The sequence below is a fragment of the Haemaphysalis longicornis genome, unplaced genomic scaffold, assembly GCF_048455015.1.
Source record: "Haemaphysalis longicornis isolate Haplotype H1 unplaced genomic scaffold, Haemaphysalis longicornis Haplotype H1 scaffold_8, whole genome shotgun sequence".
Classification (NCBI taxonomy): Eukaryota; Metazoa; Arthropoda; class Arachnida; order Ixodida; family Ixodidae; genus Haemaphysalis; species Haemaphysalis longicornis.
Window position 1 is genome coordinate 105,172,399 of NW_027526445.1, and position 22,869 is coordinate 105,195,267.

The following is a 22,869-nucleotide window of genomic DNA, read 5'->3' on the forward strand; positions in this document are numbered from 1 at the left end:
CTGACCGAAGCCCAACCTTTCAGTTTTTTGTTGTGATAGGCTGTTTTCAAGACTGTTGCAATTTATGCCCCAAAGACATGGTGCACTATCATTGCGAGGACACTATGGTCATAAAACGCACATTTACAAAAAGTGGCAACCACGAGAAGGTCTCGAAGTTCATGGATCTTGGAACCCTAAGTGCTATAACACAAATCTAGGCTTCTCCACAGACAACAGTGCTAATTTCAGCTTACGAGGTACTTGAAAACCCTGTTTGATGTGAGCATTCTTGCATGAGTAAGGGGAAGAGTGGAGTGGAGTGGCTAAAAATTATGTAGATGAGCTTCAGGCGCTGATGGTTCGAAGCACACCCGGTGGGGGGCCTCCCCTAGTAGGGAATCCCTGGTCCGCGCTGGCTGCCCAAGCCCTCTCCACCAGGCTACGCTGGACTGAGAGGTCGTAGCTGGACAGCTGGCCCGCCCACTGCTCGTACGTTGGGTGACGATTTGGGGTAAGGCATTGGGCTTTCTGACACTCCCATGCCATGTGGTACAAGGTGCCGGGTTGGGGACAGATATTACACGTAGAGTAGTAGAGGGCAGGGTACGTGGCATGGAGGATAGTGGGGTGAGGGTAGGAAATTATCTGAAGTCGCAAAAGGAAGTCACCTCTGCTCTAGATAAATGGGGATGTGGTGGCAGGTTTTGTTTCTTCTTTATAGTTACTCAAACCACGAATTGCATCGACAAAATAGGACGACATCCGTCGATTTTTTTCTAGATAATTGTTGTGAAACACCTCCTTCCTCTGCACCAGTACAACATGAACCTCAAATGGCAAGCTTTTAAAAATGGCGTTCATGCGCCAATTCCGCCATGGCAGATGAAAGTTCTGCGAACCCTGAAAAGTTTGGTTAACAAGAAAGTTCGCCTTTATCCACTTTTGGTAATGTGCCGCAAAACGTCCGATATTTACGCTGTCTGATATTTACGATATTCACAAGTTTTGCGTGACGATGCCTTGAGAGTACTCCCAAAACGTGTGCAAACGCAATCATGTATCCAGAAAGAGTGTGGAATGTCTTTCAAAACATGCTACTGTGCATCTGCCCGCTGTGCTGTGGTATTTGGCTGATGGGCACCAAATGGCGTTAGTGGCTCACAACCACCTCCTTGCCGCGGCCTACAAGGAAGTTCCTTTGGCCACCGAGCAGATCTTCCCAGAACGCGGATTTCCTTCAAATTATCAATATTATCAACCATGAACAGTTTCAAAGCAAACCACGTGAAGGCGCATTGCATTTACGTCGCATTCTGTTGAACTTTGTGTCCGCGTTTCATGCCTCCTCAACGGCCTCAGGACTGTGCGTGCCTCAGTGAGTACGAACTAACTGTGATTGCAGTTACCATGAAAGTGGCGGTATGGGGTCGGTTAAGTTTGGGCTTGCAGCGTCTAATTGCGAAGACTGGCAGGCGATGTTTCTTTTCTTCCCTCATTCGCGTAGAGGCTCTTACTGTGAGAGCCAGCCTGGAGAGGCGGAGTGGAGCGACGCGCCGCAGATAGAGGCACTTTCTTCGTGTGCATTTTAAGTCACGGAGCACGGTGTAGATGGTGCTGCAATTCTACCCAGAGTTCCCCACGTGGAGGTGCCTGCTCGCCGGCGGAAGCGTCGGAGGTACGGCTTTGTCGTCTGCTCTAGCTACGGTTGTTTTGGGCTTGTTTTGGCGCAGTTTCGCGTCAATTGCGCGCTTCCATCACCTGGATTGAATAACTTGTTCGACAGCACGTCCTCGGTAACCCGAACCCGACGGTATTTAGTGCTCGTACGGCAAAGCTACGTTAAGGATTGGTTTGCAAGGTGAAAAAACAACATGGGCAACCGACATACAGACATCTGGCCGCTAGAGAAGCGCTACCTTTACCCACTGCGTGCCAGAAATGGGGTTTAATTTTCGAAATTGGCGAATACAATTCGGTTGTGTTTTAAGAGGTTATACAAAAGCCCAAACGAGCAACTGGTTCTGATAAATAGCGACTATAAAAGTTCCTCAGCTTTTGCAGAATTCTCAAACTTACTAAACTAACTAATTTTAATTGCCGTAAGTGGGAATTACTAAGCTCACATGGCGAATTGGTTCGGTGTCTGCGCTTGTGTCGCGGGGTGGTGTAACTACGAGCTGGCACATCGGGACGGGTAGGTCCCACTGCCTCAACCTTGGAAAGACGCTCCCTCCTGTTTTCTTTGTGCCGACGCATGGCCGGGCTACAGTGGCGGCGTCCTCCGCTCTAGACCACCGTGGCTGATGCTGCTGCGTTCGGGACGCCGCCCCCGCCAATTCGAGATAACGGCAGGCAGAATCTCTCGTTTCACTCTTTGAAGAGCCGCGTGTGCGAATTCAAGTCACTTCGCATGGAAAATTGTTTTGGATCTTGTTTATAGCTTTGCTTTCCAATCACTTTCACAGCGTGGATTGGAGTCAATGTTTATCTAGGCTCTTCCTCTGGGGGGCGGTGGTCACACTTAGCGCTTCGGCCGTAACCGGCGGCGGTTGGTCCTAAGTCTCGGAAGTATGCGAGGGAAAGTCCCGCGTGATCTCGCACCGGGCGCGTTGAGTGCCCAAACTCTGGCGTGGGACCGCAAGTGGCAGCGGCCGGGTCATAAATCGCTTGGTGGACTCGTCAGAAAATAGCGAAATGTCAATGCGGTGGCGACGGCTTTCTTAGAAACTGTAACAGGCTCTGGTTTGTCTTGAAATGGGTAATTAGGTCCCTTTAAGAAAGGGGCTTTTGTGAGGTGTCCCTTTTATTATCTATGGCTGTCTAAAAATGACAGGAAGCACGAAGAAGTTACACATCGGCCGGGGTGCTGACTTGCAAAAACAAAATGCGAGATAAAACTTCCATTATCTCCCAAATGAAAGATTGTTTTTCGTGCCTTCAAGCTATGAAGATTTCGACGTCATTATGATGCTTTAACTCGAACTGGCTATTTGTTGGAAAAAACAGTATTTCGCGTGGAATTCTCTCGTTCTTGACTTCAACCACGGGAAAGCTAGGGAGAATGAATGTGCTTAATGCAAGTCATTGTATTCCCAAGTTGGCCAATTGGTTGAGGCGTTGCGCAGCTGACTTCAATGACGCGGGTTTAACCCTTGTTATTGGAGCATTTTTGATGTAGGTCAAAAATGAAAACAATGGTGTGCAAATTTTGTCATTCTCAACATATCTCTACGTGGACGGAAATAATGAGTGCTCCACTAGGGTGCGCCTCATAACTCAAAGCGCAGCTCCGCCTCGCGAAACATCGATTTGTAGAGTTTTTTTTTTTTCATTTTCACGACCAAGCGTATAATTCATGTATGAAAATAGGCGAGAAAAAAACGGCCATGGATACGGCACCAGCACCGCTAGCAGTAAGTTCCGTTCAATGCTGTAGCCAATCAATGTAGCAAGTTCTATTGGAGACACTGTCAGTTTGGGCGACCACAGTCGGGCTCATGCGTAGGCGCGCTTGACGTTAGGTGGGGCCTGGGACGGCTGTGACTTATACACCCTAGTTTCTGCCCCCAGCGCAGCCTTTGTCGCGCCGATGTTCATAGCTTCTAGTGCACGCACGAATTGGCGTAGGCACCTTCCACCCCTGCATATGGCTTGAGGCTGGTTTAAAACTGCAGGCGGAAACAAAGTTACAAATGCGCGAATGTCTAAGTATTGTTTTGAAAATTGCATTAGAGATTATCAGCCACGCTGCTAGTGAAAATGGCGAGCAAATAAGTGCAGCGATACTAACACTAAAATATTTTTATGACAACGTTTCAGAACTACAGACACCGTAGCCTTATCTCGTACTCCACAGGTAAGACTTTCTCCTCAAAAAGAAAATATTGGGCGCTTTTCGGTTTTATTGTTTGATCGCCTAATTCGTCGCGGCAGCCACTAGTCTCACCATATAAAAAAGCCGCACTATTCGCATCGTCGCAACATATCTCGCTTAACATTATTTCATAAACTAAACTACCATGTGTCCCTTTGTAACGAATTCTGTAAACCCGCGGCCATTTGTCCGCGTCGAGATCATTCATGTAGAATCAAACGCATCACATGTAGTACCCTTGCTTTTGCCGAATCATTGGTTCCTCGTACCACAATAGACTGGAATAATACAATCAAACATTGTTATTAAACCGAATACCAGGAAAGTACTAACGATTTGACCAAAAATACCAATGTATAATGTGTATCATTTCACTGCATCCTTTCCCTCAGTTCTTGCGCTGTCAAATGACGCGTGGTAATATTCCGTGTAGTAATACTGTGCGTAGTTCATATTAGTTACTGTACCAAAAGCTGTTCTTATTGTTTCTACTAAATTTTTCCTAATTGGTTTCACTCTAGCGATGTTAATTATATTTGCCTTTTTTAGTTCTTGTATTTATTTTGTTCTTTTTGTAGATTTTGTGACACCAGTGTAACCCCCCTTACCCTATGTAATTCCCTCCCTAGAGGGCCTTTAGGGTTCTTTTGAAATAAATATATAAAACTTTGCACGGAGGTCCTGTTCCAAGCGTAGTTGAAATACATTAGAGTCACTGCTTATAAATTTAACTTACCTCGTAATAGGGGACCAAATCTTCCTTTCTTCCAATTGTCAATGGCGATACGGTATGTATGCTGCTGGAAATGGGCGGGTCATTCAGTCCAGAAAACTGAATTTCCAGGAGCAACTTGTTTGTAGGCACACCAAGATGTCGGAGATAGTGAACACCATTAGCCTGGTCAAGAGGAAGTAAAGTAGAAGTGTTAAGCTTATAAACCAAATGTACTGAGTTATTTTATATGTTGTATTTACTCATATATACCGCTAATGTCGTGAGATATCACAGACAGTGCGCAAATAAATCAGCAATGAAGTATGAAAAAGCAATGCAGAATATGATTGGAGGTCCTGAAAAGTATATCAATACCACGAAGAATAATAAAGCCCACTAATAGAGCAGCTTAAGTGACCACACGGTGCATATTACACGTTAGCATAAATGAAATGGCGTAGATCATCATCATTAGACTCATCATTATCATCAGCCTATTCAAGTCCATTGCAGGACGAAGACTTCCACCCGCTGCTGTCATGCCCTAGCAGAGTCAATTCCTTCTGTCCGAATATCATCATTTCGTTTCACTATTGACTTATTAGCTTTCCCTTTCTCCTACAACAACCACCAAAACAATGCCATACCGAATACCACAAAATTTACTAATGATTTAAGAAAAAATACCTATGTATAATGTGTATCATTTCACTGCCCCCTTTTCCTCAGTTCTTGCGCTGTCAAATGACGTGTGGTAATATTCAATGTAGTAATATTCTGCGTAGTCCATATTACTAACTGTACCAATAGCTGTTCTTATTGTTTCTACTGAATTTTTCCTAATTGGTTCCACTCTAGCGATGTAAATTATATTTGCCTTTCTTAGTTATTGTATTTATTTTGTTTTGTTTTTGTAGATTTTGCTAGACCAGTGTAACCCCTTTACCCTTTATTCCGTGGTTGAAATGTTCACAACAGTTCGATATTTTAAAGTAACACAGGAAATTATACAAAATATAAATGTACTGTGAACAAAGGTACAGATGATGACCATAGGTTACAAAACGTTTAGCAATGAATGCCACGTTTGTCTAAATTTGAATTGGACGTATTTATTTGCCGCAAGTTTTCTATGTGTGTCCAGTGAAGTAGCATTCGTGATTGATAGCCTTGGTTTCGTTTCGTTCTTTATTCGTTAGCGGGAGAAAGGAGGCCTTGAGGCTGTCAGGGCGCCAAGGGAATTCGGTTAGTGCAGGAGTGTGCTTATTACGCGTAGGTCGTGTTTGTAAGACCGAGACAAGGCGTGTATCTCATTATCTCACAATAACAACGTTATCTTAATATGAAGCCGTTGGTGCCTAAATTTTATAAGAACTAAGTTCGCACTCTTATCATAGTCGACAATCCAGCTTAGCCTTATATTTAAGAGTATCAAGCCGGGTTATGATAATTACATTTTGAACCGGCTAAATGTCCTCGCATCAGGCACGAAATCTACGGCATAAACAATGACACAACTTTCGTCTAGACGTCCGCCAAAGAGCAATAAATAATTTGTTTTCCGTGGTCAATGGATCCAATAAAATTTTATAATATCACTGGGTGGGACCAATTTTTTTTTTCAGAAGCTCAAAGTGAGTACGCAATACAACAGAGCGCCTGTGAATCCCTCAAAAACCTTTTTGATAAGAATATTTGGCGTTTTGATGCACAACGTAGGGAAATTTTATATTTGGTACTTCAATATTAGGGAAATTTCAGTATTAGATAACGCTGGCACCACGCCAGCTGGATTATATTTGATTCCATAATCATCAGCATCATCATCATCACCATAACCATCCTATCCACGCCCACTGCAGGGCAAAGCCTTCCCCAATGACCTCTAATTATCCCTGTCCTGTACTAACAGCGACCAATTTATCCCCGCAAGCTTCTTGATCTCATCTGCCCATCTAACTTTCTGCGGCCCCCTGCCACGCTTGGCTTCTCTAGGGATCCACTCTGTTACCCATAATGACCAGCGGTTATCTTGCCTTCGCATTACATGCCCTGCCCACGTCCATTTTTTAGTCTCAATTTCTACTAATATGTCCTTAGCACGCGATTGTTCCCTGACCCCGTCCTCCCTCTTCTTGTACCTTTATTTTGCACCCCTCATCTTCCGTTTCATTACTCGCTGAGTCGTCCTGAATGTAAGTTGATCCCGATTGGTGAGCCTCCAGATTTCTTGAATATTTGATTTAGGGTGCATTGAAACAAGAATAAGCTTAAGAAGAGATGAATGTGTTTGGCCACGTATGTTGACATAGAGAAATAGCTGCTACATAGGAGCTATTGCATATCGCTTAAACTATTTCTTCATATTTTTATTGTCCAGTGCATAAAGGCGGTTTTTCGTCAACATTGAAGTGATCAGCAAAAATGTAAATGTAGCAGTACAACTTACGCAAGTTATCTTTCAGCGTACTCAGCAAGCACCAATGGGCAGCTAATCACGCGCCAGTGTGATGACAGGATCTCCAGTGAAAACGCTGATTCTCTTTGTTATCGCAACTTATTGACTATTCTTCCCTTATGTAATGTCCAAGACAGGGCTTTAAGGGTAATTAAATGATGATGATATTGATTAAGTCGTACTGCGACCTAGTCGGAGGCAATATTCTCATTTGTTTTCGCGTCTTGTTATTGTCTTTTCTGGTGCTCGAACCGTATAAAAACGCCCAGAAGCAAGATACGCAGTGTTTAGAAGTTGTTCTTCGCTTTGGTCATGCTAGAGTTGTCATTGAACAGCTTGATGGTTTTGTATTTTTGAGTAATATTCCATCCTAGATTACCGGATATTTGTTTTTTCGTGTTTCAAACCCGAGGGATATTTGTATCAGCTGTTAACGCTGGCAAAAATAACTTTGTCGGAATAGCTATTAAGCTCTTTTCTTTCTAACCAGGACAATAGCATTACGAAAAGTTATTTTTGGATAAGATGGTTGCGGTTTATCCCAAACGAGCGCCCTGAACAGCAATATTGGGTAACGGAACGACGTTCAGCATGCAAAGCGTTGCTGGATGTATAACATCCTTTTTTGTCCGGAGGACTTTAATGTTTATCGTATTATGTTGAATCTTAAAGGGACACTGAAGTGATATGTAAACATTCCGGGATTACTAGCGCAAATTGTAGTCCGGAGTCCCCAGGCCATGTTTCGACCACTCTAGACGCGTTTACGCGATTTTATTTAGTAGAAAAACTAATTAGAAAATGCTGTCCTCCTCTCTTTACGCTCGCCCTTTTTCTGTGGCGTTTTCGTGTGACGTCAGGAGGGGATGAGCTAGCAATTGGCTGCGCTACTGCACGGCTCCCCGGCCTTCGGACAGAGTCAGTCGGCCCAGCGTTTCGTCCGCCGGCCGCCGGCGGGTCGTCGCAATCAAGGAGGTTAAAAAAAATTGCTTGGTCGCAATTCGTTCGCTTAGTTGAAACGAAGCCAGGACACGTTTGTGAATGGAATAATGTGCCTTTCTTTACTTGGTTTGTTTGTACACTGTATCTAGCTCCAAGTCAAGGCCACTTCACACAAGCGCTGCACAAGCGCACATGCGACGCTTCGCTGACTGGTACGCCAGTAGGAAAATATAAGGCCTCTTGAAGGCGGGAGAAGAGTCAGCGAAGTCAATATAGGTACTAAGGAAATAAAATCAACTGATATTTTTACCGTACACCGTAAAACTAGGGCGCGGGAAGCACTTTTTTGCGCTGGGCGAACAAGCACAGCGGTCAGGAGCACGACTACGCATCTGCGAACGCTTTTCCGTCTACGAAATGCAATTGCTAGACGTGAGCTGCTGTGGAAACTCGGGCGATGCTTACTGCACGAGCGCAGTACAACAAATAGTCACCTAAGCTGCTTGAAATGCCAAAACTAAATCAAAGTGTAAACTGGTTGCACAATATATACCCTATATTACCAGTGCCAACTGAGCCCGCTCCGTGGCTCTGGGTTGCTAGGTATGTCCCTGCAAGTGTTTTGCAAGTCAGGAGTTAGAATCCCCGCGGGTGCGTGCTTTTTTTTTGTAACTTAACTTTTTTGTTTTCCGCCAATGTTTTCTATATTGATTTCACCTTTTTTTGGGCCGCAACGTTCATGGCTACACGGACTAGTTCACAAAACGCGCGCAGGCTGGCACTGGCGCGCTAGCGAGTTCTCGTTGGCGTGCTGTTGCCATAAGCACCGACTGCTTGCAGGCAGTGGGCACAGGCCAGAATGAATAGACCTTCGGCCTGGTGCGAACACGCTTTTTACGATACAGGCATGAGGGAGGCAAGCTCCAAATATGGGGGAAAAGCGCATGACATTTGGGCGTCTGCGGGTACGCGGAGGGCGTTCATGCACTGCGTATGTCTCGGCTAGTGAATGCTACGACTACAAACCGTCCTGGGAGGCTTATCTTGTGCATTTTACAGCCGACAACATGGCAGAAGCGCGGTACGATGATTACTGAGATATTGAGAATGCCCATCCAACAACGCCATTGGTTATGTTTTACAGAACCGAAACCGAAACCGAAACTTGTTTGATTGCTAACCTTGGGCATCGTCCAATCACGGCGCCCCTCCTCCCAACGTCACAGCCTTAGCTGGTGCGGCCGCCGCAAACCGCGCATGGTAGTTTTTCTTCTTTCGCGCTTTGTAAAATAATTACAGATTTGTCAACCGGATAAACGATGAAAAGTGTGCTAATTTGAGCCAGTCTACGCAGTGCAAGCAAAAACGGGAGCTTGACAAATTCACTTCAGTGTCCCTTTAAGTTCAAGGCGGCAGCTCCAATTGAGTTCAAAGAAAAACCAAATGGACATCAAATTACGTTCTACTTTAGGGACTAAACTGACATCAATATTGTGTTGCATGTGTTGCATGCTGTAGGCGCCAGAACGTGTCTTTAAAGTAGCAACTTATGAAGTCTTCTTTAAAAAAAATCGATCATGTACTGGTAACCTACGAAAATACTATGATGTTATTTAATATATATCAACAGCCCCTCAGACAGTATACAGACGACATTTCTTGACTGCGTACTATTTCGAAAAGCGCCTACTCACCAAATCGTCGTAAGAGGAGGACTGCAGCAGATTTGCGGCGCTGGAGTTGATTCTCTCAGAAATTGGAGTGTTGATGTCGCCGCCCAGCGATAATGAGCGACTACTCAGGTGAAAAAAGTCCATATACCTGTAGGGAGGCAATTATAGTTATAACAAAATCATCCCAGCAAATCGAACTACAAGTGTCACTCGTTACGCAATATGCCGCCCTGCAAAATAATGCGTGAGCAGCAGTTCAGGCAGGCAACCTCTCCCTCTGCAAGCATCAATGAACACGACTTTTGCTTCCGAACATCTTTATGTATGCAGTCGCAATATATTCTAGGGGCTTCATGTAAGAAAAGACGCCCGAACTTCACCGCTTCTTATAAAAACAGAATCATTCAGATAAACCTACGTACGGTAATTGTAGTAATCACCTATCTACCAGCCAAATGAAGGATCTAGTTTTCTAACCACATAACAAAGTAGGCGCAAGGAAGTTTTTCTCAACTAATTGAACATCGGTCTGGTTCTGACAAGAGTTTACCCCTTTGCATTTACATCACGGCACGTGCATATTGGGCCCGTCATGACTCAAAAATCGCGTACACGACGCGGAAAATTCGGAGGCGCTCGTTATCCCACTCTAATAACAGAAAGGGACGGGTGAAAGACACATTAAGTGAACATAAAGCAACCATGCGGCTGGATTCTAATACTTCTATTCTTTACCAACAATGGCGGATGTTTAAACAGTACAAAAATGTGGCGTGATAGTTCATTTATCGGGAGATGTTCACGCGTAAGTTTTCATGTGGGATTTAATAATTCCGTCGTGATAGCAACTAAAAGGAAAACGTCACACATTTGCGGGCTCGATATAGAGTCAGGTGCAGACTTAGTCAATAGGCGTTCACCTTCAGAAATGTGAATTTATATGTCCTAAGGAACTTCTTTTAATTGTATTTGCATAAATTGCGATGCTTTGATGATGTAATCTTGTTCAGTTACTCATTGGTTTGAACACGGGTTAACAGCTTAAAACACGTAGAGGGAAAAGTTTTGTCATTCGATTGCGCAATACCTTCGCGTAATAATTTTTTTAACTAGCGAAAATAGTTGCGCAATTACTTTTAATTTATTCTGACATTTCTTTGGTAAGCCCCTTCGGAGGTTTAGTACTACTGTGCTATAATATGAGCCAACACCTACGTTCACGGGGTATTACTTCTCTCATTACAAGTATATGAAATAAAAGCACGACTTTTTCAGCTCCACTAAGATTGAATGAATCAATAACACCACCTGACACGTAAAGTGTGCTAGTTTGCACCGCCTTTGGCCTACTGCCTTGAAGATAAACTGGGCACTTGCACGCCAACAATTCAGCGCGCACAGATGAATGAGCTTGAAAAAGCTACCTATCTACAGTAGGATGGAAACGGGCCCAGGGCGCAGTTTGCACCGATTCTTTCGGTGCCAACTCCCGCTTCGAATTTTGCGCCCACCATCCACCAGACGAAACGTGAGGAAATTACTAGCATGTTCCAGGTAATTATTACCCTAAGAAGGAGCATGTCTCTCCACACAACATCGGACCTTTACACTACTTCTCAACAAACAGACAGCCTCGTTCGCTATCTATCGATTCCATAGTTTGAGAATTCAAGAAACCCCAACCCCGAAAGACGGATGAATCACCACGTTTCTTATCAGTCATCTATCACAAGTTCCCGGCTTCAAAAGGATGGCTTCGCCGGAATTGACGTGTTGTGTAGTGATCACCTGTGTTAAGCACATATTTTTTCTAGTAGTGGTTATTTTCCTTCCTTTGTGTTATATTATTTCGATTCATATTTCGATATTTCGTATCGAAATATCGAAATATTTCGATATTTCGATATATCGAAATATCGAAATATTTCGATTCACTGTTAGAGAGAAGGTTGCTAGCTAATTCCTCCTAGTTGGTGCGTCCCCTTTAGCTTGCAATTATTCTTTACGTGATTGAGACGTATAAAGAACTCTTCAAGTACATCGTTACGTTGTGACGAAAACCTGCGGGAAAGTGCAGTTAAATTAAGCGGTGGGCAATCTTTTCAAGTGAAGGGCCGAGTTGCATGAAGCCGAAAGGTGGAGCCCCGTGAGGCAAATCGGGGGGGGGGGGGGGAGGGGAGAAGGGGGGGAGAGGGCGGGGGCTAAGCAGCCCAAGAAAGAAAAACATTCATTGAATTGCCAATAATATTCTACAAAAAACTAGCTGAGAGTGAATATGGGGAACAATGTCAACTGGAACCGTTCAATTTTCTGTCCTTTTCTTCGGTCTAACCCCATTTCAGGTCAAAACTGGCCTGCCTGCCGTCAGGTATAAAGTGAAACAGGGAGGGGTGGAGCTTCCGACGTTGTGCTGGGGGTCGCATAATGCTACCCGGTGGCCGCATACGGCCGCCGGGCCGCACGTTGCCGACCCCTGAATTAGGTCCTTTAATAAATGAGTATCACAATATTTAGTTGCTAAAAATGCTCTAACCACGAATACGTTTTACAAAAGGACCTGCTTTTGCTTGATATGTTTTTGCAAAAAATACCTGCTTTAGACTCTGGCGCTATTGTGCGGACGTACGGGTTTTAGAGGTTTTTGCAAAGGTTGCTTGTCCCCAACAAAAAAAAAAAAAACACCAATTCAACGAACATTGCATTGCGGAAAAAATGTGGTGGCATGAGATGTACTCCGTAGGAGCCATTGTTTTCACATTAGCACGGTTTCTTATTGAAAGATAGGTAGTACGAACAAAACCAGTATGTAAATCCAATAAAAACTACAAAACCAAAAAATTCTGTTAATCTCACGAAGGAGGCGCTGCCAAATGATCTTATGCCAAGTACATGCGTATATGTGAAACAAAAATAAGAGCAGTTATATTTAACCCTAAAAAAACCGGTCCCCTCTCATTCGATAATTACATTAAATTCGCGAGATTTACAGTTTGTGGGCAGTTTTAAATCCCTTGGTGTCGTGTTTGCTTCAAACACGTCGTTGGATGATCAAGTAGACAAGGTTATAAATAAGTTGGCTCGAATATTTGGTATTGTTAGCCCTTTAAGGTATTCTCCCCAAATCTGTGGAATCGCTACTGTACAATTTTTTATTGTAATTTGAATTATTCTCAAGTTATTTGGCGTACAGCAAAGCATTCCCCTTTATATAGGGTATTTACTTTTATGAAGTTTTCGTCCCGTCTATAACAAAGGTTACAGGAAGCCAACCCGTGACATTTTTCTTAAAAGTGGTGTTATGAAAATCTACAACTCGTACAACTAACGTTTAGTAGCCGATTAAAAATAGAAATCAAAAGAAACAAACCGTATGAGTAATCTGGCCTGGTTGCGACAAAGAAAAAACGAAGTACCGTTTGCAGAATAAGGAACCTTGTGAGGTTCCTGAAGCTCGGTTGAGCACTGGGAAAGAACGCATATACTATACCCTGCCTCCTCTTTTAAATGTATTTGAGTAAACAAATTTTGATAACTACAAATGTTCTAAGCGTCAATTACGGGCCATGTGTGTCGAAACATCTTCCTCTTTTTAATTCTTTTATTTTATTTCTCGTTTAATTTTTCTTTTTCAACCCGTTGAAAATAACAGGCGTTACGTGCAACGGAAGGAGGTCTCTTATTGTTAGTTTTTTATTGTTACTTTTTCCGGTTGCCTTATAACTGTGTGTTAGTCGCCATGTTGCCGCTGAGCAAAAAGGGGCTGCGGCCCGGTCAAGCTGTCTATGACAGCTTTTTCCCGCGGTTTCAAATTCTGTATCTGTGTTTATGGAGCAGGAATAATATTTCATTATTATTATTATTATTATTATTATTATTATTATTATTATTATTATTATTATTATTATTATTATTTGTACACGCTTCTTTGGTGGGTCTTATACGTTGTTATATCAAGGAGCGATATTGCTATGTAAGTGTTGACGGTCAAACATCATTTAGGTACAAAGCAACCAGTGGTGTACCCCAAGGCTCCGTTCTGGGTCCCCTTCTTTTTTCCATTTTCATTAACGATGTTGCTTCTGCCATTCAAAATTCTTCTTTTTTGTTGTACGCTGATGATATAAAAATCTTTAGAGAAGTGCGTAGTGTTCAGTACTGTAATTCTCTTCAGGTTGATATTGTGTCATTCCATCGTTGGTGCACCAAAAACGACCTTATTTTGAACCCTTCAAAAACTAAACTTATCTCCTATAGTAGAAAAACTCAACAGCTGCAATACCCTTATAAAATTGCAGGCACCACACTGCCGAGGGTGACCGAAATTCGGGACTTGGGAGTACTTTTTGATTCTCCTCTGACTTTCTCTTCCCACATTGCACAAATTACCCGTCGGTCTCTTCGTTGTCTGGGTGCTGTTTGCAGGTATTCTAGAGAGTTTAAAGGTCCGCTTCCTTTCTTAAAGTTGTATTCGGCTCTCTGCTTACCTCTTCTTGAATACGGGTCTGTTGTCTGGAATGGAACTTGCAAGTCCAATAGTGACCGTATCGAAAGGGTTCAAAATAAATTCCTTTCTATCTTTAAGCACCGCTTCCGTCATGTGCAAGACGACGCAAACGGCATCATGTCTCTTCTGAAAAGCATTCCTTCCCTTCGGTGCCGACGAATGCGAGCTGATATTATCTTTCTCTATAAAGGTCTTCATGGTAATATTTTGTGTGACGATTTGGTTACACTTATCAATGTCAATTTGCCAAATAAACTTTTCAGAAAATTTCCAGCTTTCAGACCAGTTGCTTTAAATAGCCGACGCTCGCCCATCTGCCGAATACAATGTGCATATAATGAATATTCCGTTCGGCTTGATATATTCCAGAGCTCCTTTACTTTGTTCTCTAATGAGTTGAAAACTGTTGTAGCTTAAGTCCATTATGTCATTCCAAATTTATGTACCCTATGTATTATGTGCAAACTGTTCTTGCTTGCTTTTCACTTTTTCTTGTTTTGTGTTGCTTGAATATTTGTACGTTTTAGTGTCAGTGTTGGTAATGCTGAAGCTTTTCCCCCCCCCTTTTTTTTTGGAACTTCCTAATATGTTGTTAGAAAACCTTGGTTACATACGTATACTCTATGTCATGTTGATTCAATATTTGCTTGTATAGTTCCTATTTTTCACATCTACTGAACGTTTCGCTGGCCGAGTGGCATGGCTTGCAACACTAAGCCTGCCTTTTATTTTTTGACTTTCTGTTCTTTTTTTTCCCTTTTTTGCTTTCTAAGATTTCTGTAACTATTTTTACTTTATTGTTTATGTCATACATATAGTTTTTGTGTGTTGTCTTGTCTTAATTGTAGTGTTTTTTTTGTATGGTGTACCAGTACCAAGACCCTAGGGTTGTTCCTGGGCACCGAAAATAAAGGTTGGTTGATTGATTGATTGATTATTATTATTATTACTACTAACATTATTATTATTATTATATAACAGAGCTTCTTCCCTTATTCTCGTTCGGAATTTAAAAAGACGCATTTCAGCTAAACAGTTCTGACGTCATAGCTGCAAGAGGGCATTATAAATAGTAACTTTTCTTATATAGAAGCCGGAAACAAAAAAAAAAGACCTCGCCTATGTAGGCACTATGCAGAAAAGGATATCATGCCCATGCAGACTTCTTTTTCTTTGTACAGAAAGGCCGGTTGGCAATGAACGAAAGTCCGACACTCACCCCTGGACTATCTTGATCCAAGAGTCTTGTGAGCCATTCCAGTTTAGGAGTGGTAAACTGACGGTAGAACTTACTATGAAAGGGGGTTGTCCACGGAACGTTCCTTTTATTAGCTGTGGAAAAAAGGTAGCATGTTAATTACTTCCTGCGACCTTCTTTGGTGAGTCAGCATAGAAAATTCGACTTCGTGATCATAAAATCTTGTTAGAGTATGTTGCTTTAAAGCATGTAACATAACAAACGATTCGTAATTATTTTCCATGCTCACTCAGACTGCCGGTTAAAAAAATTTAAACAAAAAAAATCTTGTTCCGGCTCATCCATACAAAAATTTTCAAACTGGTTTTTGATGGCTCGGTTCTTGTCGAGTAATCATGAAATGACTGAGTGGGAGATAACACCTCCATCGTAACACTGCTCGCTAACAAAGAAACGCGCTCAGCCCGTTCAAAAATGTGAAATTCGCAAAACCCACTCTTTGTTCGAAACTTCCTCGTCAACAAACGTCAATTATTGGATGTCGATAGCGGCGTCGAATATGTAACTCTTTTTGAAGTTTCGCAGCCCCAAAAGCATGCTTGGCAGACGAGATGTTGCACATAATGTTTAAAAGATACCCTGGAATGGTCTTTGCTGTACGGAAAGGTTACAATGCTTGATCTATAGGTTGCATTCACTGGCGAGGCACGCATGCAGGCAACCATGTGAGTGCGCCATCACTGGTTTCATCCGGCTCTGCAGGATAGCGATACTTGTCCGTGCTAAGGATATGATGTGTGTTTGAAGTTCTAAACTATACCGCACCGAACGCGAAGTAATTCTTCGACTGCAAGGTGACTGCGAATGATAACATCTCTCTTGACCCCAGCGTTGAGAATCAGTTTGAAACGCAGCAGACGACGCTCGCTGGTGTTTTCTTTTCTGCAGATTGGGGGATACGTCCGTGCCATGTATGTGGCGCTTCGGCCTTGTCCATGGCCGTTTCCAGTGTTGCCAAGCGAATAAATTTACAGCAGAAGTATTCAGTGATGTATAGTTTATGACGTTCTACCTTATATATATATGAAGTGCTACATGTTCAGTGGTTAAAATTTACTTGTTCAGAAATTAAGCTTCGGATCCCCCATACGTGAGCCCGTTGGAAGTGTAGCGGGATGATAAGCAGATTAACAAACCGGACGCAGCTAGCTGTTAGGACCATTATTCTCTATTAGAACCCGATACCGAAAGTTTTAGTTACACAAGGGTAAGGCATCGCTACAAATCATCATCATCATCATCATCATCATCACCAGCCTATCTACGCCCACTGCAGGGAAAAGGCCTCTCCCATTATTCTCCAATTACCTCGGTCCTGTGCGAACTGTGACCAATTTATCCCCGCAAACTTCTTGATCTCATCTGCCCATCTAACTTTCTGCCGCCCCCTGCAACGCTTGCCTTCTCTAGGGATCCACTCTGTTACCCTTAATGACCAGCGGTTATCTTGCCTTCGCATTACATGCCCTGCCCACGTCCATTTCTTCTTCTTAATTTCTACTAATATGTCTTTAACACCAGTTTGCTCCCTGACCCACTCCGCTCTCTTCTTGTCCCTTAATGTTACACCTATCAATTTCCGCTCCATCGCCCGCTGAGTCGTTCTCAATTTAAGTTGAACCCTCTTAGTGAGCCTCCAAGTTTCTGCCCCGTAGGTGAGTACCGGTAAGATGCAGCTGTCATACACTTTCTTCTTCGGCGACAATGGTAGGCTGCTATTCATTATCTGAGAATGTCTGCCATATGCACCCCACCCCATTCTCATCCTTCTAATTATCTCTGCCTCATGGTTGGGATCTGGGGTCACAACTTGGCCTAAGTAGATATATTCGCTTACCACTTCCACTGCCTGGCCACCTATCTCGCTACAAATGTAGTCCCAAACCATGATGTCAAAAACTTTATGGTTTTATGCGAGATACGAGGCGTCTTTCCCAGCCATCTTGTTGACTTAAGTTGAAGACTTTCCGGTAGTGATGCGTTTCAGATGCTATTTTTTTCAAGAAGCGTTTTTGGTAATCCTGACGTCTCTCAAATGAGGCGAAAGCTGTCGGCAAGCAGCTGAATGCTACCAACTACTTTGCTTTCGTTATAAAAGCTTTTATTCGGATTTTCCATCCTGCCTTGAGTATTTCGAACAAAAATCTAACGGAATCAAACAAGGCTAAGGAAGGAAAGCGCAACCCGGCCCAGCTCTTGTCTCATTCCTTCACGTATTCGGTTTATCAACAATTTTTGGGTGCAAGAGCTTACAGATTTATGGTATGATGTTATCCACCTTTAGTGTATTAAAGGGGTTCTCTTACAGCGGGTCAAGATTAATCAGTGCATTCGCACATAGGTAAAGTAGATTTCTCAAAAGAGATCGTTAGTATCTGCTCAAAAGGTATTTGGGGCAAGGCGGGTAACTTGTTGTGCATACCTCTATAAAGCCATGCTGTCGGTTATACAGCACATGAACGCAATTATGAAAGGATTTCCGCCTGCCTTTCTTATGAAAAACACACAAAACTCCTCAAGAACGCGCGCTCAATGCACAACAGGAAATTTTAGGGGCTAATAAATAAAGCGAAATATCCCAGGCCCACCGTATGTTTCCGGCGCAATGTTTCGGGTGTTTCCGGGTTATAAGACTTCATTGAACAGCCTCTGTCAGTTTCATTTTGTTGCTTTAATTCCAGAATTTTGCCTTCAATGTCACAGACATCGCGAAATTTTAAGTTTCTTTTCCTCTTTGGACGGAAAATCGCCACATAAATCAGTCACGGAATAGGCGTAGCGAGAGGAGGCGGGGTTGGTGGTTCGATCCCCCTCAGACATTTTTTTAGGCAGTGCCTAAGTGAGGCTTAGTGTTCCTCTCTGCAGAACTACTCCTTTACGAGAACCCATAACCCCCTCCGAAAAAATTTTTTAGCTCTGGCGCTGGGCCACGGTACGTTGAAAAAGCGTGCTGAAAAACAACGCCGCGAACGTTGAGGCAGTGGAACCACCTGTGGCTTTAAATTATCAATCTGATTGATACACCGCCAAGATATGTAGGAAAAAATGGCAGCATCTCCACTCCATGGACGATGGCGAAGGTGCGCAGAACGGGGACACGAAATGTCATCCGATGTGTGCCCCGACCGTCATTCGATTTGAGCAGTGAGTTGCACTTTGATTATTCCCTAAATGAAAACTGCAACTCACGGCTGAAATCGAATTTCGCTTCATTTTCGCTTGATGGTGGTGTGCGCGCGGATGGACGCGGACGGACATTGGGAGGTCCTAAGGTACTCCGCACCATTACGGGCGAGTGAGTAAGCCGTTTGAATCACGGGCGTAGCGCAATGGGTAAGACGACTGACACTAACTCTGTCTGGTCTACCAGACACAGGCTGGAATCCTGCCGGTGCCTGTGGATTTTTTGCGATTGTAAATGCTATACGCACGGACGCGGACAGATATCGCGCGGTCCTACGTTTCTCCGCACATGCGAGCGCAAACATAACCATTGCAAGCTGATGCAGTCTATGTCAAAATTTTGTGCGCCACGACGACCATGGCCGGAGCAGGCGCGCAGCAAAGTATGGGGGCTGCGCTTGCCGCGGTCGGCTTGTTACGCGGCTAAAGAGAGCGAGGGGAACTTTTGCTCTTGCTTTTGTAGTGTGTCCGGCGCGACAAGAGCTGCCCAAAGTGCCTGCGCTGAAGCGAAGTGCGTCTGCTCTGAGAAACCGGTCTCGCTGCATTTATCGCGCGACGAAAGGAAGCGAGAAATTTCCTATCCCTCTTTTTAGCCGCGTAACCAGCCGGCAGCGGCAAGCGCAGCGCCCCTGCTCGGCTGTGCGTCTGCTGCGGCCACGGTCACCGTGGCCCACAAAATTTTGGCGAAGAGTGTACCATAGTGATACATTGAAATACGAACGGAGCAACTGGCCTTCAGTAGACGCCGCGCAATTTGGTCACAGGCCGCAAAGTGAAGTAGAAACAAGTTACCAGAGTTCGTGGCCAACCTTGATATGGACCGAACATCGCCGTTCCATCGTCTGCTGGGGCTTAGCACAAAGTAAAAACACAAATATACAGCTGCGTGCGCCGCTTTCACACAGTGCAGAGACGAAGTTAGATAACGCTTGCGTGAGAGGTCGCCGAAAGCGGCGGGAAGAAAAATTGAAGTGCTCACACGCCGAACGATAATCTTTTCATACCAACGGATGATAAGAACTCTTGTAACATGTTCGTGCTGCGCATACGCGGCCCTTCGCCAGGAGAAGACACCCGCTCCGTAGTTCGTATTTCAATGTATCACGATAGTACAATATGGGATCAGTTAAGCTACAGTATTCTACATTGATTTTCATTATTTTGGCCTGCTATAATCTGCAAGAAACATTAAAGTGCTCTATACATGCGACGCTCCTATAGCACAATAGCAGCAGTAATTATTAATCAGAAGAGAACCTGGAGAAGCCCGACCCAGAAACGTATTTTTAACTGTCTCCCTTAACGCTGTGAATTTTTGTTTGGATATTTGAACAGAAGCTGTATATTGTAACTCCAAAGTTATTACGGTACACTTTGTTTGCTAATATAGGAAAACTTACCGCATTAAACTTCTCGAACGACATGGCGGTGGGTCCGGATGCCCGAACACCCTCCACTTCGGGAAGCCACTCCCAGTTGAAGTGCACACCGTCGAAATTGTATTGTCTGAGGAGTTGGTACAGCAATTTCAGGACTTGAAACTGCCTCATAGGGTTGTCCAAGTTATTTTTCCATGCAGCCAAGTCACTTCCGTAGCGGTCTCCCAAAGCGAGCAGCAACTTTACCGAAGGGTATCTTCTTTTGAGGTCTATGAAGTGCCGGTACCCAGCTATGAGGTGAAGTGTACGAATATTGGTTAGGCACATATCACGACCGCACGATCACAAGAATATAATTAGCTAGTTTCGCGAATTGTTCTGAGTCGTCGTTAGTGCGTTCGGTGGTGGTGCAGATTTATCGACCATTTAATGGAAACTAGCAAGGTGACGTTGCAGTGAAACGAAAGTAAAGGATCTTTGTCGGGTACTTTTGCAGTGAAGCAACGAAAGGTCTACATCCGTTTCGTGAAAACTCCACACTGTGCGCTCTTCTGCATATTTGTTGTGCTTTCACGGCAACCGATACGTTATGATGCCCCAGTGAAAGTTTTGCTAATAAACGGTTATTCATGCTCCTCTTAAAGTAAAAAAAACGTTGTGTTATATTCAATAACCTGATATTTTTAACTGAAAGTACAACAAACGTTTAGAACAACTGACTTGAGCAACGTAGCTAGGAAGAAGAACCTCATGAAAAGTGAAACAGAGGTCGTTCTCATAAATCAAATGTTCTCTAGGCTTCTCCATAACCTTTAAGAAGGTTTCAGCAGCCTCCAGGATGGTGTTTTCTTATTACTCGTGTGGAATAGAAAAATTCGGCACTTGGATTTGCTCCAGTGCATCGTTACGATGTTTCAATTCAATTTTGACCTTGTTGAAGGATCATGTATCGGAAGGGTATGTTCTGCCTTAGGTAACTGCAAGTGTTGGAGCCCATACACCTGTCAAATTTCATTTTATAGGGAGATTCGTGTCAACGTGAACCTTGACAGCATATTTCCTGTTGTGTTTTCCCTTGCAATTCATTTTCCGCTCGATATAGTGAAACGATTTCCTAAATATCGGTGTTGTTGCTATGGAAAATGCACAACGGCTTTGTTTAGGCTTCCCTGAAGGTCAAATTTTCGACCGCCTAGTTTTATTTTACAGTATAAAGTATAGTTTTTATAAGTCTGAATTATTTATCCAGACAACCAAAGCCCAAAGAGGCCAGAATTCTTAGTGCTTGCCGTCTAGCTATTCCGAAATGCCTTTAGATCCGCACGTATTTATTGGTATATACGCGGCAGCGACAGGAACGGCGTATACACAAAAGCTACCCGGAAAGCAAAAAAGATCCAGAAACATTCGCCACAGACAAAGCTTCAGTGATTATCACCCGAACCACGAGTACTACGTCATCATCAAATGTTACGTGCAATCTCTTGTTCATTATATATCACACTCAAGAACTATCCCTGAAACTAATGAGATATGATTCCCTGTGTTCAAGACTTGAACGCCGATGGCGCTTTAGGCACTTATGTTTCAGCACAAAAAGAAATCAGGGGAACCACTAACAATATTTGCTCGATGCCACCCATCCCGCTGGCTCAGTGGCTAGGGCGTTGTTCTGCTAAGTTTCGAGATGCGGTTTCAATTCCAGATGAAGTGGCAGCTTTCAAATGAGGATGCGAAAGGCAAAAACGACCATGTGTCGAGATTTAAGCGCACGGTAAAAACCCTGAAATGGTCGACATTATTCCGGAGCGACGTGCTGTTTCGGTGCGTTAAATGCTCAAAATGTGAACTATTGGTCGTACGAGGAACCCAAAGGTTGTATTGACGCATTCGCTAAAACAGTGGCTGATGCAGCACCAAAACAGTGCGAGACAACCGAACATGTGTTTATATATATTTATTAGACTACATGCAGAGCCGTAGAGCCCTTAATGAGCTAAAGTTTGGGTGGGCTACAGTGCACGACAGTGGTAAGTAGAAGTAAAATCAGTGAGTGAACAACATTTTAGAAGCCAGGGTACTGCAGTAGATATAAAGAAAGTGCATTGTTGAATGAAGCAGGTTCTTCAATGGGCACAATGCGGCAGGGAAGGTGGTTCCATTCCTTACGCGACTTGAGGAGAAACGAATTTTGAGAATGTATTCGCGCGGCAAAGTGGATCCAAAAACTTGAAATGATGGTCGATGTTTCATAAATGGGTTGGGGAAAGGATTTCGGGAAACAGGCAAAGACGATAACTTTTTCGGCGATTCAGCAAGCTTGGTAGATTCGAATTATTCCTCAATACAGAATCACTGGTGGTACGTATCTAGTTCAAAAGTATAAATTGAGCTGAGCGATTTTCTACAGATTCTTGAAGATAAATTATGTTTTATTGTGCAGGGTCCCACATTGCACAGGTATACACCAGTTTAGGGCGAATTAGTGTCCAACAAAGTTTTCGTTAGCTACAATGAGCTTTTTCGCGTACGTTGTGTTAAACTCTAGACGGAAATCGGTCTTCTTTTTAGGCTTTTTAATATACGAAATCACAGATATTGCCTGATCTTTTCACCAATATGGCAAAGCATCAACCCTACAGTCGTCATATGAATCAAGGTTTGATTTTAGTACCTAGATTGCTTTGCCCATATCCATGGTGCTTTTCTACAATTTACGTCATTTCTGGCTCTGCTTTAATTTATGCTGATGGCTTTCCCGTGTACTGAAAATATTTAATTCACATACTCGGTGCTATAATTATCCGGAATCACAGCTTCCACTTCGATCATGTCTACGGGAAGTTTGTAAATCATTCATGAACATCGCCGTAATATAGTGTATCACGTCATGTGGTCACA

At 43.4% G+C, this 22,869-nt stretch overlaps 1 protein-coding gene across 1 annotated transcript in view; it reads right to left on the reverse strand.

Moving 5' to 3' along the window:
- The window catches only part of LOC144149607 (uncharacterized), a 32,745-nt gene that overhangs the window by 5,497 nt on the left and 4,379 nt on the right, over positions 1-22,869 (reverse strand). Inside the window, exons 3-6 of the mRNA XM_077681251.1 lie at positions 19,990-20,258; positions 15,368-15,480; positions 9,666-9,792; positions 4,593-4,754 (exon numbers count right to left, since the gene is read on the reverse strand). Of these exons, the coding sequence (XP_077537377.1) occupies positions 4,593-4,754; positions 9,666-9,792; positions 15,368-15,480; positions 19,990-20,258 (671 nt within the window). The remainder of the gene's footprint in view (positions 1-4,592; positions 4,755-9,665; positions 9,793-15,367; positions 15,481-19,989; positions 20,259-22,869) is intronic.